At 38.1% G+C, this 14,371-nt stretch overlaps 1 protein-coding gene across 8 annotated transcripts in view; it reads left to right on the top strand.

The window, feature by feature from the left end:
- The window catches only part of LOC124164372 (basement membrane-specific heparan sulfate proteoglycan core protein-like), a 1,400,348-nt gene that overhangs the window by 1,344,474 nt on the left and 41,503 nt on the right, over positions 1-14,371 (top strand). For all 8 annotated transcript variants that reach the window (XM_046541669.1, XM_046541671.1, XM_046541670.1 and 5 more), the window contains 3 exons: positions 3,009-3,191; positions 12,130-12,279; positions 13,564-13,791. In XM_046541669.1, coding sequence (XP_046397625.1) covers positions 3,009-3,191; positions 12,130-12,279; positions 13,564-13,791 — 561 coding nt within the window. The remainder of the gene's footprint in view (positions 1-3,008; positions 3,192-12,129; positions 12,280-13,563; positions 13,792-14,371) is intronic.

Raw genomic sequence — 14,371 nt, forward strand, 5'->3', positions numbered from 1 at the left:
TTTGATATTCGAGGTCTTGAATAATTATGCTAAAGTTACACTCTCGAATACTTCGAATTTCGCGCTGTACACTGTCGCTGGTAGTTGACTCGGAAAATTGTAAAGAACTCTAGTCATTTTTTGCATGCAGTGCCGTTATAGGCAAGTTGACGAACTACATCAAATGTGCGGGTTAGAGCGGTGAAAAGAGTTTGACGTCCATCCATCAGCCCTTGGCCTCCCACGCGTTCCTCCCCTCGGAAATCAAACAAAAGGTGAAAAGGTCCCAGCTCGCGCAGGATTCGTATTACGAAGACCATAAATGAAAAGCTTCAAAAGAAAATATCAAGGTATAGTAGAATAATAGAATCATGTTTCACCCTTCCCTCTTTCTCCCCCACTGACCTTTTTCTGCCTACCTGCTTCGAAGTTCCCCATTTCTGGAGGTCAACTGCTGCAAGAGCACCGTGGGATAGTTACATTAGCGCATTTCCCAAGATCTGCTATCCCCTTCCATTCAGCACTAGCCCTCCCTCTGAGGCTTTCCTCTTCTCCGAAATAAATAAAAGGTCCCAGCTCACGCAGGGATCATATTACGAAGACATTAGCTACGAAAAAAATATCAAGTTACGCGAGAACAATAGAAACATGTTTCGCGCCCCCCTTTTCTCACCCACTGACCTTTTTCAGCATACCTGTTTCAAAGTTCCCAGTTTCTGGAGGTCAACTGAATCACCTATTAGCCCAGAAGGTATCTAACAATGACTTTCGGCAATTGGTATTACACCTTTATTGGATTGAAATATTAGTAATGTGCGCGTAATTTAAAAAAGAATAAGACCAAACGTGATGCATTTCCGACTTTATTTAAGCATTTTACGCGAGGAAATAAATGTCAAAATACGACGGAGACTTAGCATTCTGGCGAGACTCGATATGAGCAGCTGAGCTTCTCCCAAGTTGATGCGGTACTTTTTTCGAAAACACATATCAAGTTACAATTTATGAGTTGTGCTATAAATATCTGATGTTACAGTCACAGACGAAGGGATATTTTCTCAGGATATTTGCTTTCTCCCTGATAGCAATTCAAATTCATCTTCTTATCTCATGAGGACTTCCAAAGATGGACTGAAAATAATTGAAGAAAATCTGGTGGAGAAGCGCGTGTATTTTGCAAGACGCCTCAGATTGTCCGCTAGCACTTGACAGCAGGAGTGGGGGTAAAACGAGCTACCTGTTGAAAATAAGAAGTTGGATGAAGCCGAGTATCAAATGGGTATACCGCTGAAATGGCGTTTGGTAGATAAGAATGTATACATCAGACAGAAATACATCGTAGCAGTGTAAATGCCGAGACGGCATGCAATCATATTTTGCGAGGTGGTGTGTCCCCTTAGAATATTTGAAAGAGATGTTAGATGATTCAACTATATGCCCAATCGGTACCATAAAATTAAAATATTCCATTAATCAGCTTAATTCCTGTTCGAATCCTTTAAAGGAAATCAAAATTACTCCCTAAAATCTTGTGATTCCTACTGCATAGGCAACCGAGTCAAACATTCCCGCATTCATCGTTTAGTATTCGAGGTATTTGAAATTCAAAGTATTCAAATATTCGAGCAATGATTAATATTCGAATTCGATATTTGAGTTCGAGAATTCTGCCATTCGACCCATCTCTACTAGATATAATGATATCATCGAATCTTTTGTGGGGAGCACATGTGAGAAGTAATTCTGGCAGAGGCCTGAAGTCCATCAACCATGTTTTGGGAAGATTTTCAAATGGAGAGGGGCACTCTTTAGGTTGTTACACAACAACAACAGCATATCAATGGCTAAGTTCTAACGTTACACGTATCCCAAAAATAGCAAATTTTCAGGAGAGCAAAAAAAGTATTATTTTTTTTACTTGAAAAATGTAATTAAAAACCAAAAGTTCATGAAACTGAAAAAGAAGCATTCATTTGCAAGCAAAGAGTGGCCTTTTGCTTGAATTTTAATTTTTTAATGTTGTTACACTTTGTTTAAGATGCCTCTCTCAAACTGGCCGAATTTGAGACAGGTGTTGTTAGAATGTAGCCATCAATATGGGATTCGGTGCAGAAATACTTGATAAGTGGACTTAATAAAATTCATACAAAGGAAACCTGTGCAATTCATGAAAAACTGCTACTGGTGTACGGGAAGCATTACACAGATTTGTGACGTTGAATGAGGCTGAAGGGAGCTGCAGACGACTAGGAGGCTTAGACTTCTTGAGAGCATAATTAAGAATAGATATCTTTCAGAGCGACATGAAGGAATTATTATGGAACCTATCAACATTTCCAGGTCTGGCAGGAACTAAAAATGAAGTCGGACACATATTTTGTGCAGCTGAAAAGATAGGTATAGGAATTAATTTTTCCCCCAAATAATAAAGGACTTTTATAAAATTTAGGCAGAACTTCGAACTATAGGAGTTCTTTGAATTGGCATCGTTTTCTGTTTTGCTTGAGGCTGGTGTCCTAACACCCCTTGCCAAATACCTGTTGAGGCAGCTTGTGGGCTATGTAGTACACATGGAAATGCTGATTTTGTGCCTTATGAGATTGTTGTCCTTCATCAACTAATGACCACGAAGTTAACTTGATTAGTGGCATTTTCGAAAAGGCCCTAAACCAGCCCTCTGATGACACCCTGAACTTTTTGGCTGGGTTGCAGAAACTATTGTTAACATTTATTTTAATTTGGTGTGGGTGAACATATGCTGTGTATTACCTTGAAAGTCCATTGCTACCTCCATTTGCCAAATTCCTGTATTCCTTGTTTACGTAATGATTCATTGGTATCCTTAACATCATTCATTCTTTTGTTCATTCTAGCATTTAATTGTACGTATCATGCGTACATGCAGCCTTTTTTGTGATAATCCCTTTGCTAAAAATCACTTTTTCTCTTTGGCTCTGTAAGATTATTCTGCAATTTATTCTCTGTGAAAGCATATTTTTTGCTAAAATTTCTTATCTTTTGTTTTCTAGGCTTAATTTTGTATAATGGTCAAAACTCCGGTGGAACTGGTGATTTTGTTTCGTTTGGATTGAGTGGTGGTCACCCAGAATTGAGGTTTGACGTTGGCTCTGGACCTGCTAACATCAGGGCACCCGAACCAGTCACTATGGGAGAGTGGCACACTGTCAAGTTGGAAAGGAACCTGAGAAAAGGTGACAACTGATTTCCCTATTCCTTCTTAGACCAGATGTCAGTGCAATAGGGTAACATTTCTTTAGAATGAATTGTGTTTCACGTGTGTAGATATAGATGGAGGAACAGCAGACTCCCGATTATCCGGCTGTGGTTTATCTGTGTTGCGGATTAGCCGTGCTCGAGTTTCACTCTCGCTCAATATTTTCTGCGATTTTCATTAAAAAAATAAAATCGGACGCATAATCATCGTAATTACTTCATTAATGCAAGGATACACCGGGCTTCTTATTTCCGTTAGAATCTCCTGCGTAAAACTGAAGCGATCGTGCGCTAGCTGCATTCAAGGGAGCACTGCGTTCCTGTTTTCCAAGCCTCGTAGTGCTCAACTGCACTCCGTGATCACGGATACACGTCCCGCAGCAGTTACAACCCGGGCAACTTGTGCAAGGTGCGATTACATGGCGTGGTGCCTGACAGTGTAGTTTCCAACATCAAGCAGTGGTTTTGAAGCATTTGAGCAGACCACTTTTCTGTATCCGTGATCACACAGCCATGGATGCGTGGTTTTCGAAACTAGGTGTAACATGGAGCATTAATAATACGAGTACAACAACGTAATCACTGATAAAAAGATTGCAAACTGGCGTCGAAAGCTCTCATTGAGTCCGGGAAGCACTCTAAAGTAGCAGAATAACTGCATAAATAATAATATATTGTTTGGTTTAGGTAAATTATGAACATTGCAAGATGTTAAAGTGAAATTTTGGGTGATCCGTGTTTTCTGATTATTCGTGCCGTCTCTCCCCCCATCACATCATCACATCATTAGCCCATCAGGATAATCGGGAGTGTAGTGTACGTTTTTACTTTCTTATAAATTTTCTCTGTTGAGTTGTAGTTGCTGATTTTCATTTCTGTGATAATCAATTGATGAGTTTTACTTTTTAAGAAGAAGTGCAGGGAAAGACATTGATTCAATTGCTATGCATTTATTTTGCACCTTGCGTAGTAAGGTTACTGGTGCTAATGCATCAGCATAATATGTAACCATTTGGTGGGTATGCTTAAATTAGTGTATTCTGTAGATTTTTTGTTTCTATCATAGTGATGTTGGGTTAGTGTTGCATTATCCAACTGATTATCTTAATCTATATACATGTCATGGCTTTCAGCATGATTTTTAACTCCAATACTCATGTTTCAATTGTATGGCCTCTGGGGCAATACTTTGTATTTATACTGCTGTGGCAAGAGTAGTGGAAGAGTTTTTTTCAATTATAATGGGTGTTTCAAAATGATGGACTCAATTTCATAATTCTCTAATTTATGAACCCTATGCTCTTTTATCTATCTATCATGTGAGTAGTATTTGAAAGAGGAGGTCTGAAATTTTTAAATAGAGCTACTGAGATGCATTTTATAATAGTAATAATGATTTTATTTCTGTTGGTTAGCAAGTAACATAGAAATCGTCAAAAGGCTAAAAAACAAAAATGATACAAACAGCAAACAGCATTAAATAGCAGAAAATAAAAAAAATGCAACAGGACAAATACAATAAGTTCAAGTATGACAACAGTCACGTTTAGATACCATTAATTGAGAAACGCAATACATAATATGCTTTTTCAAGGAGTAAATTCTTTATATGGCTTTTGAACAGTGGCAGGGAGGTGAGTAGTTCAATGTGAGATGGTAATTTGTGATAGATTATCGAGGCTGAGTGACGAGGACTATGTAGAGAAAGGGAAGTGGAGGCTTGGGATGGGTGGATGTGAGTACTGTTTCGTGTGTCGTAAGGGTGCGCATGATGGTGAGAGGAGAATATGCGGGGGCTTTGTTTGACAAATAATGCACAATTAAGTATATACAGGGAGGGAAGTGTGAGGATGGTATGGTTCTTGAATAGAGATCTGCCAGGGGTACAAAGAGGGAGGCGAAGCATTGCCTTAATGGCCTGAATTTGAAGGGAAAAAATCTTTTGGGAAAGGTTGTCATTTTCCCAGTATGAAATACTGTATGAGATGTGATATTTGATTTTTGAGTAAAATAGGAGTTTAAGGGTATCCAGAGTGACAATTGATGCTAGTTTTCTAATTAGGATGATTCCAGGAGTGATTTTTATCATGGTGTTCTGTATGTGGTCAGACCAGTCTAGGTTTTCATTGATAACTAGGCCAAGAAACTTGACAGAATGAGATCTGATGAGGATGCTATCATTTAAACGAAGTAAGAAGCTGGACGTGGGTGAGTGCCTTTTGTGGTGGAACTGAAGGTGAAGAGATTTATGGGAGTTTATGGTGAGTCCATTTGTTCGGCACCAATTGCTCATATCTGAGATTGAGGTTCGGGAAATATTCCCAAGTTCAGCTGAATTTTTTGACTGTAAAAGACAGGAGGTATCATCAGCATAGAGAATTAGCTTACCAACTGAAATTGAATGTGGGAGGTCATTTATAAAAATTATAAAGAGAAGGGGTCCAAGTATTGAGCCTTGGGGGACACGTTGGCTTGGTGGTGGTTTAGGTAGAGTTATGTTAGAGCCAGTGTCTGATTGGTAGCAATATTTTACTTGCTGCTGCCGGTTGGATTGGAAAGATTTTATCCAAAACAGGGCATTGCCCTTAATCCCTAGCCTTGAGAGTTTGGAGAACAGTATCTTACGATTGATACTTTCAAAGGCCTTACTAAGATCATAGAAGATCCCTAGTGTTGCATTTCTACTTACTATCAAGGGTCTTGTGGAAGTGGCTAAGTAGCTGAAATGTGGCTGTGGTGGTGGATTTCCCAGGTAGGAAGCCATGCTGGGCTTGGTCCAAGAGCTGGAATGACTCAAGAAAGTTTGTGAGATGATTGAGAAAATTTTTTTCAGACATTTTGGAAAGACTAGGAAGCACTGATATTGGCTGGTAATTGTTAGGGTCAGCATGAGGACTTTTTTTGTGGATAGGGTTTACATAAGCTAATTTCAGGTAGTTAGGGAAATGACCTTCATCAAAGGTAGCATTAATTATGTGAGTTAGGGGGGTCACTTATGTAATCTTTGACTGCCTTCAAGACAGGAATGGGGGTTTCGTCAAATCCTGAAGACCATTTGTTGGAGAATATTCAAGGCTTTGCTTACCTCAAGTGGATCGGTTGGGAAGAGAAAGAAGGTCTTAGATGATGAGGAACTGTTTTGAAAACTAGGGTAGGTAGGGTGATCTTGATTTCCATTCCAAAGCATGAAGATGAAACAGTCCGCAACTTGCAAAAGGGATCTGCAACTGGAGTGCCACCAAAAATGAATTCTTTCTTTCTGGGTGTTACGTGTTTGAGCTGCTCTGGTATTGCACTTAATGGCATCCCAAGCAGATGATCATATGACACTAGTGGAGAAAATTTGAATTTGCATTTTGATCCATCTGACCCACGACTGGTTTGGAATGATGGCATGTCAATTCAAGCTCTTGCAACTCATGAGGTCTGCCTTTACACAACTGCAAGTTCTCGTGCAGTTTTGTTCAAAACTTTTAGACCTTCCTCAAATGCTACTTAAAAGATCATGCAGACAAAATGTAAAGTTTTTGAAGCACTGGGTGATATCATTGAGTCCACTGTTGAACTTCATCCTGTATTTCTGGAGCATATTATTTCAGATGCATTGATTAGTCAAAAGATTTCAGGTGGTATTAGAAATACATGAGACCCTTGGCAAGTAGCTGACTGCAGTAGAAGCCCCATGTTGCAAGTGCTGCTCATTGTTAGAAACTGAAATCTGCTGGTGTCTCTGGTCATAAGTCATTTGAAATATAAGAAAAATATCAAAATGACTGAAAACTCTTTCCAAACTGTGGAAAAGGCCATTAATAAACCTAAAAACCCTAGGTATGATGTAGCAACTGAAATAATGCATAAGTTATAAAAACTCACATTTGCAAATATCAAGGAATTCACTCATGAGTATGAATGAATTAATTTACTCTTGTTATCCATCCCCACTTTCTTGCGCACATTTCATCAGTTTATGTCAAAAAAGCTCAATTGCTAGTTATAGCAAGTGATTTTTCAGCTCCCAGTTACTCCTGCAGTATGGGGCTTCCTCTGTCATTTTACAGGCTGTGTATTTTTACGAATGAGAATAAATTCATTTCAATAAATTTATCCATGATAGCACTACAAAATCTATAGGGCTCCAGAGAACAGTCCGTCAGCGTGAACACACTTTTGCATGTGAATTTTCCACACTTTGAGCACACGCTTCCTGAAAGTGAACAACTTCCTTCGCAGCAGGTGTGCAAGTTGCTTTGACAATGCTGGTATTGGTGTCCATCGAGGGTAGTTTTCACGTTGGGGATGAGGAAGGAATCTGATTGGTGTGTAGAGGGGCTGGGGGATCATTACGATGTCTTCTTTTGCTTGGTAACCACGGGGCACTGGAGTTGTCAAAGTGGCTTGCGCTCATAATGTGTAGCTTGTTTTGGTTGTTGGGAGAGGATCAAGTGTGGATAGCCCTCCTCCAGAAGTGTGTTGATGCTGAAGGGGCATACTTTGGAGACTATTTACTTGAGTTTGGTGGCAATATCACAGATTACACAGTATCTTTAGATAAATTTATTCTCATTATTTCATGTGCACACCCTGTATATGTGTGTTTTTCTTCAAAAAAGTGGGCGTCCTCTTACTCTCAATCTTTTCAAACTCTCTGTGCTGATGAGAATCTAGTGGTTGCCATTCTAGGAATAATGGTAGAGAAGACTTTTTCTGTATTTAACATAGGTATTTGTATTGGGGTGGAATGGCTGATTGATGTAAAGCCCAATTGTTTTAATGCCTTTGAAATTTCCAAAAGAATATTTTTAACGCTTTGAGTGCCATATGGAATGGCCTAATGTGTGCCTATTCATTGAAATAGGCAAGTTTATGAACTCTCTATGTCTGATTTGTGGTCCCTTGTTACCTTGTCTTGAATATTTATAAAGAGTAGTGTATTTTTCTACTCTGCGGTGTAAGTTTAGTAATGCAGCAAAACAGCTGCATCCCATTGCATTAACATTATCATAAAAAAGACAACATGTAAATCGGAGAAGCATGGCACTCTAAGGGTTAATGTCTTGTATTTTAGCTTACAAGGGGATGCAGGGTGATGGTAAGTATCTGGTAGATGCATAAAGGATATTGATGTAAAACGCTTTCTCTTTACTTGTTCGTCATGTTCAATACATGCCCTGTAATTATTGTGAGGGAAGGTGGACTGCATTGGTACACAAGTATGAGCTATTCTACTCAGAAATTTCTGTATGGCATGACCTTGAGTTTCATAGACACCACGGAGATTAATCCTCTATCTCAAATGCACTTCATAAAGATTGTAGTGTGAGCAGAGCCTAGCAAAATACCTCCTTGACTTGCCAACTTCCACTCGGCTGGCCCTGGAATCGAATGTATGACCTCGAGCCTCAAATTAGCCAAGTGTGGCCGTGCTTGAGCACTCACTCACTTTGAGTCCATGGCCAATCGTTGAGTGTGAACAAATTCGCGTGACTTGGCCGCTTAGGCGTGTGCATAGGAATTTGCTTTGCTCTAATCCGTAACTAGGAGGATTGTTCTGAGGAACTGCCAAAAGAGAGGCACGATATTTTGGGTGGCTGGGCGAGTGTGACCAAACGCAGCCATTTGCAGTCGAATCATGGCCGCACAGATTTCAGATCACTCTTTGAGAGTGCTCTCCCATTTCTCCTTCAAAAAGGTGGAATGGGAAATGACTCAACAGCAGCTGATGAATTTTGGCCAAGTACGAAAGATGTTTTGTGGGGCTCTGACAGTGAATAGTTGTTCATGTCTGGGGGTTGACGGACAATAATCTATAAATCTCTCCTCCACACTCCACATTTATGATGGCCTCCTTGATCATGGCCCGCCCTTAAACTCTCCAAGATACTGATTGAAAATGAATGGAGGTGACTTTATTTGTTGGCGATTATTGCTGTTTACATATGCACAGGTTTCCTGCCCTGCCTTTCCCTATTTGCCTAGATTTTACAGTAGTGCTGCAATCACAAAGAAATGTACTTGTAAATACACCCATAATCTTGGTTTTTCTAAATCCGTGTAGATGAGGAAGAAAACCATAATTTTCTGTGCATGTCCAGTGCTCATTTTTTTCAAAATCTATTGGTAGGCTATGCTGTGATCAGATAAGAGATGGGATAAAGGAATGGTTGATAGTCAATTGTTTGGTTGAGCAAAGGCATCATGTCGCTGAATATCTTTTTCCAAAATCTTTCTTCGAATTTAACTATTGTGGATAATAGCTATTGTGGATAATGAATCAACAAGAAGATAACACATATGTAGTGATTACATGACGGCCAAATCATGTACAGTGGAACCTCGTTAAAGCGAGTACTGGCTATAGCGACACCCCCGCTATTACGAGATATAGCCGATGCACCGTCAATTGACCCTATAATGAGCGTGTTAAAAAATTCGTTTTTACGAGACCCTTTCGGTGTTGGCTCTCGCCATAGCGAGGGTTTCACCGCCGGAAGACTTTCATCAATACTCCTTAACCTCTGTAATTGCTAGCGATCTGTTAGAAATGAAGTTAATGGAGTGCTCAGTATCAAATTTATGTGGTAAATTGTCGTTCGATAAATATAATGATTGACGAAACAATGCTTTGCATGATTTTTATTCAGTGCGGCGCTTATAAATTGTTTGAATAGTTAGTCGTTATTTGAGTTAGGAAAGTTAGTGATGCAAAAAAACATCGCCTTTCGTCTGGATTTATGCTTACGTTTATCGGATAGATGTTTATCTGTCGCCGCACCACTCCTGTTCCTGTATATCTGTTCGCAACAGGTATATTGGCTATAATTTACTCCACCTCCGGTAAAGCGACAATTCGTTATAGCGAGTGTTTATTAGTGCACCGTGGGGTGTCGTTATATCGAGGTTTCACTGTACTTTGTTGTCTCAATGGTCTAATATTTTCCGCATTTTTTTTTTTAATTACCCCAAATACTTTTTAGTGTGTACTTTTTCACGTCTTTGCTCCTTCATTTGTTCTTATTTATAGACATCTATAAGGCAAGCTTTCAAATTTTTTCAGCTTGGTTGTCATTACTTTAAAACCTGTAGTTTCTTCCTGGTTTTGTATCAACTCCACCATCATAATTGCATTGAAAAAAGATCATATGCATTATGTTATCTGGATAGCGCTTTTTTTCTACCTAATTGCATCAGTGGAAAGCTGCATGATATATGCAAAACAAATTTCAGCTTGTAGGACATGTTATAGTATGTCAGAGTTTCAAACCATTTATCTTTTTATGCACTACAGATGTTTGGCAATTGGCAAATTATGTGTCGATGAGGAAATAGCTTAGCTTGGCTGATTATGTATACATTAGCTGCAAAATATTTGTAATTAGTTTAAGCTAAAATATTATGTTAAATAATGATGCCTGAACCATTACAGTTTGTCTTTTCTTCACCTATGTTTACACTGGGTGAACTGGATGCATGAAAGGGGGACATGTTTAAGTTTTGGGCAGAATTTCTTAATTCTGAGCTTCTTGAGTTAAAAAAGCTTCTTTACTGATTGAATATGAGTAACTAAAAATTCCTTGACTTAATTTGTGTAGTCAGTGTTCAATCTGCATTAGAAATTGTAAATAAATTTGATTAGACATTGGTTCTGGTTATTCTGGTGCTGAGCTGAAAATTTGAATTGAACATTGAATGTGATGTTAAGGAAGCCATTGATTAGTAACATATTTTGTGACAGCTTTGTTTTATTTTTAGCAAAGAATTTAAATTTTTATTTTGCAGTGTAATTTCCTGCATTTGTCTACAAAGTGCCTATAAACGAATGATTTGTGATGGAAGCATAGCCAGGCAAATGGAAATATATGGCACTGATAATCAGGGAAATAGAAAGTTAGTTAATGAAGGCTGGCTGACTGGGAAGGAGTGGCTTGGAGGAAGGAATAGCAATTGTAGCTGCTATTTTATTTTCAAGAAGTTTTATACCAATAAATAAAAGCGAACAAACTATGTATAAATCCACCAATTTATTTTTGTGGTTCTTCCACAAAAATAAATTGGTGGATTTATACATAGTTTGTTCGCTTTTATTTATTAGAATGAACCTCCACAAAGTTGAGCCTGTTACGATAGAGAAGTTTTATACCCTTTTTGCCTGTGTCCATAAGAGTCCAGACGGTAGCGTTTTGAATCACCTGCAGGCTTTTGTTGCCTGTGGTTGATTGATGTCGAGTCCCTTGACCAACAAAAGTATTTTGGTTCCATTCCAATGGAATGATATGCATGGCATAAATTTTAGGTGAATATTTTTAAACATGTCAGTGATTCAGCATTCACATTTTGCTTACAACAGTATATGCTTTGTACTTAGAAAATTATGGTATTCCTTTTCATGTGAAAATTTGGTGCCATTTGGCTGAGATAAAGTTAGGAAGCTCACTCGTGTGTTTCTTTGTGATGGCAAATATCTTGTATGTAATACATAAAATGTACAGACTCATTGAGATGTAGGGTCATCCAATTATTGACACTGTATGATTAAAGCAAGTTGTCCAGGCATAAACCACGGACATTGGATTATCATTGTTAGAGACCAAATTTAACCAAGCTTACTTTTATAATACGTACATACTTATTGGCCATTTTTAGTTACATAAATAAATCACTGATTACCGAAGAAAAACAGTGTGGCATGTCAAAGTTATATCTGTCTGATACCTCTCCTTACTGTGTATCTCAATAGAAATGTTCTCACAAATTTTCCATGCAATCACTTTCATTGTATGCTATTTTCTGATTTATCATGCATCTATTAGGTTGGAAAATCAAAGGTTAGCCACAAATTCTGTGCATGTATGTGCATGAAATGTTACCTTCTGCAGGTCAGTAATGTAAGTTAATATATGATGATAAATATTTTTGCAGGATCTATGTATGTTGATGGAGCTGGCCCTTACACTGGCTCTACGTCTGGAAGATTCCAAGGCCTTGATTTGGAGGATCCCCTATACATTGGTGGTGTTCCTGATTTTGCTACCATACGAAGTGCTGCAGGATTCACTCAAGGATTTGTTGGTATGTTTGCCATCAATTTCTATCTCCATGAATTAATTATTTTATTTCATTTGTCTAATGATCAAGTTGCTGCATGCTATAAATACTTTATGTGAGACATGCCAGAATACAAAAATATGAGGATAAAAATACAGGATACAATTAAACACAGTTAATTTTTAATGTAACTTCAACTGAAGCCAACATTTAACTGAGGGAAAGAAATTGTATTTGATTTCAACATTCCCATCTCTTCCCTATTATGAGCTTCCCTCGACTTCTGGTTCTCCTGCACATCACTTGACAAATTAACTAAGTTTCTGAACGTTAGCAGAAACAGTTGGCAAATTCAATAGCAATGTGCTGAAAGTGCATTTTAATTTTCGTTCTCATGATTTATGATTCAGTTTTTTTGCATTTCGTATGTTCATCCAATGATTTGATGTCAGATGTCTGTTACTGTTATACTTTCCTGTTTCTTTTTGCAATTGAAAAGGCTTGCATTTTTTCCTTTGCTATAATTATTAATCCTCAAATTTATGTTTTTATAATTTGACAACTGCCATTCAGCGCATCTTAATATTTTGTGCTTCTGAATTGGTTGCTGATGCGATCTTATATTTTATCACCTCAGCAGGCTAAAAAAATACATTTTTTTTCATTCATTTGTGGCATCTGATAGACACTATGCAACTATGTACTTACTACTTGAAATATGTCAGTTCACATGCTTATTATCCCTATCCAGCTTATTATGGGTATTAATTTTACTTTTTTTGCAATTAATATATGACATAGAAGTTACTGTTTAGCAAAATTAATATTTTTCTCTCTTCTTACTATGCATAAACATTTTATGAGACCTTGAAAATAACAATTATTTTGAAAGTTTGCACTCTGGGTCTTATAAAACTGACTGAGCTCTTGACTGGTTTGCTGTTTGTTGTCTTAACCCTCTTCTGCCAAATGAGGTGGCTTGCAGGACCTTTGAATATATATACCTAATTGTCCGTGTAATGTTTATGTATGACTGCTTTATCATCAGTATTACCTGAGGGCAATTTGAAAAATCAATGAGATGTGTGGAAATCAGTGAGGGAAATTGGAAATGGGACGGTGGGAGGATTACGTGCTGTTGCTCAAACTATTTCTTATGAAGTAAGATAAGCTTTGATTTTAATATCATTTATTTTTTTATGATTAACCCTGATTTATTTAGATTGCAATTTTCTTGGCCCATTAGAATTCTAATCCAGTGATTTGGGGTTCATATATTAGTACCTAATTGAGCGCATTTTTTCTCAGGTTGTATCAGCCGCTTGGTGGTAGGAGACAAGGAGCACAACCTTGTCCGAGACGCTACTTCCAGGGACGGAGTCAACTCTTGCGATACATGCGCAAGCGCTGAAGCCAATCACTGCCACAACAATGGCATCTGCCAGGAGGCCAGCACAGCCAATGGCTTTGTGTGCATCTGCCCGTCGGGATTTTCGGGAGAGCAGTGTGAGATGGTTGGGGAGGCCTGTTTCCCTGGTGAGCTCTCTCTTCACCATTTCACACTTCTCGTCTGCTTTGCCCTCTTCTCCTGTTTCACAACTGCTGTTTTGCTGTTATAACTCATCAATTGTTTTTTATTAATAAATTAATTGGGCATTTCAATTTTAGTTAAATTAAGAAACAATAATAATAGTGTCGTTCCCCATTCGTATGACCTTGTTTAGTACCTCGCAAACAAACTAACGACCAATGAATGCAGATGGAGGACTCAAAGTTTATGTCTGATGGGCAAAATTTTTAATGGAAAAAAGAATATGACTATTGTCAGTTAACACTTCTTAGCCAGGAAAACTTAGCTAGAGCTAATTATCCAGGAAAAATTTGCCCATAACTTTTGTGCTTTAATTTGGGGCTTGAGAAGGAGCTTGGAGTGGAAAACGTTTTATGTGGGAACTTGTTAAATGGGATATTGTACTGTGTATTTGAATTGAAATAATATGGTGGGAAGTTGTTATGAGTTTCAAGCTAGTATACACAATATTAAGCGAATTCAATGGTCACCCTTAATGTAATGGAATTCCATTAACAATTTACTGCACATTGATTGAATACAATT

Source organism: Ischnura elegans, chromosome 8, assembly GCF_921293095.1.
Source record: "Ischnura elegans chromosome 8, ioIscEleg1.1, whole genome shotgun sequence".
NCBI lineage: Eukaryota > Metazoa > Arthropoda > Insecta > Odonata > Coenagrionidae > Ischnura > Ischnura elegans.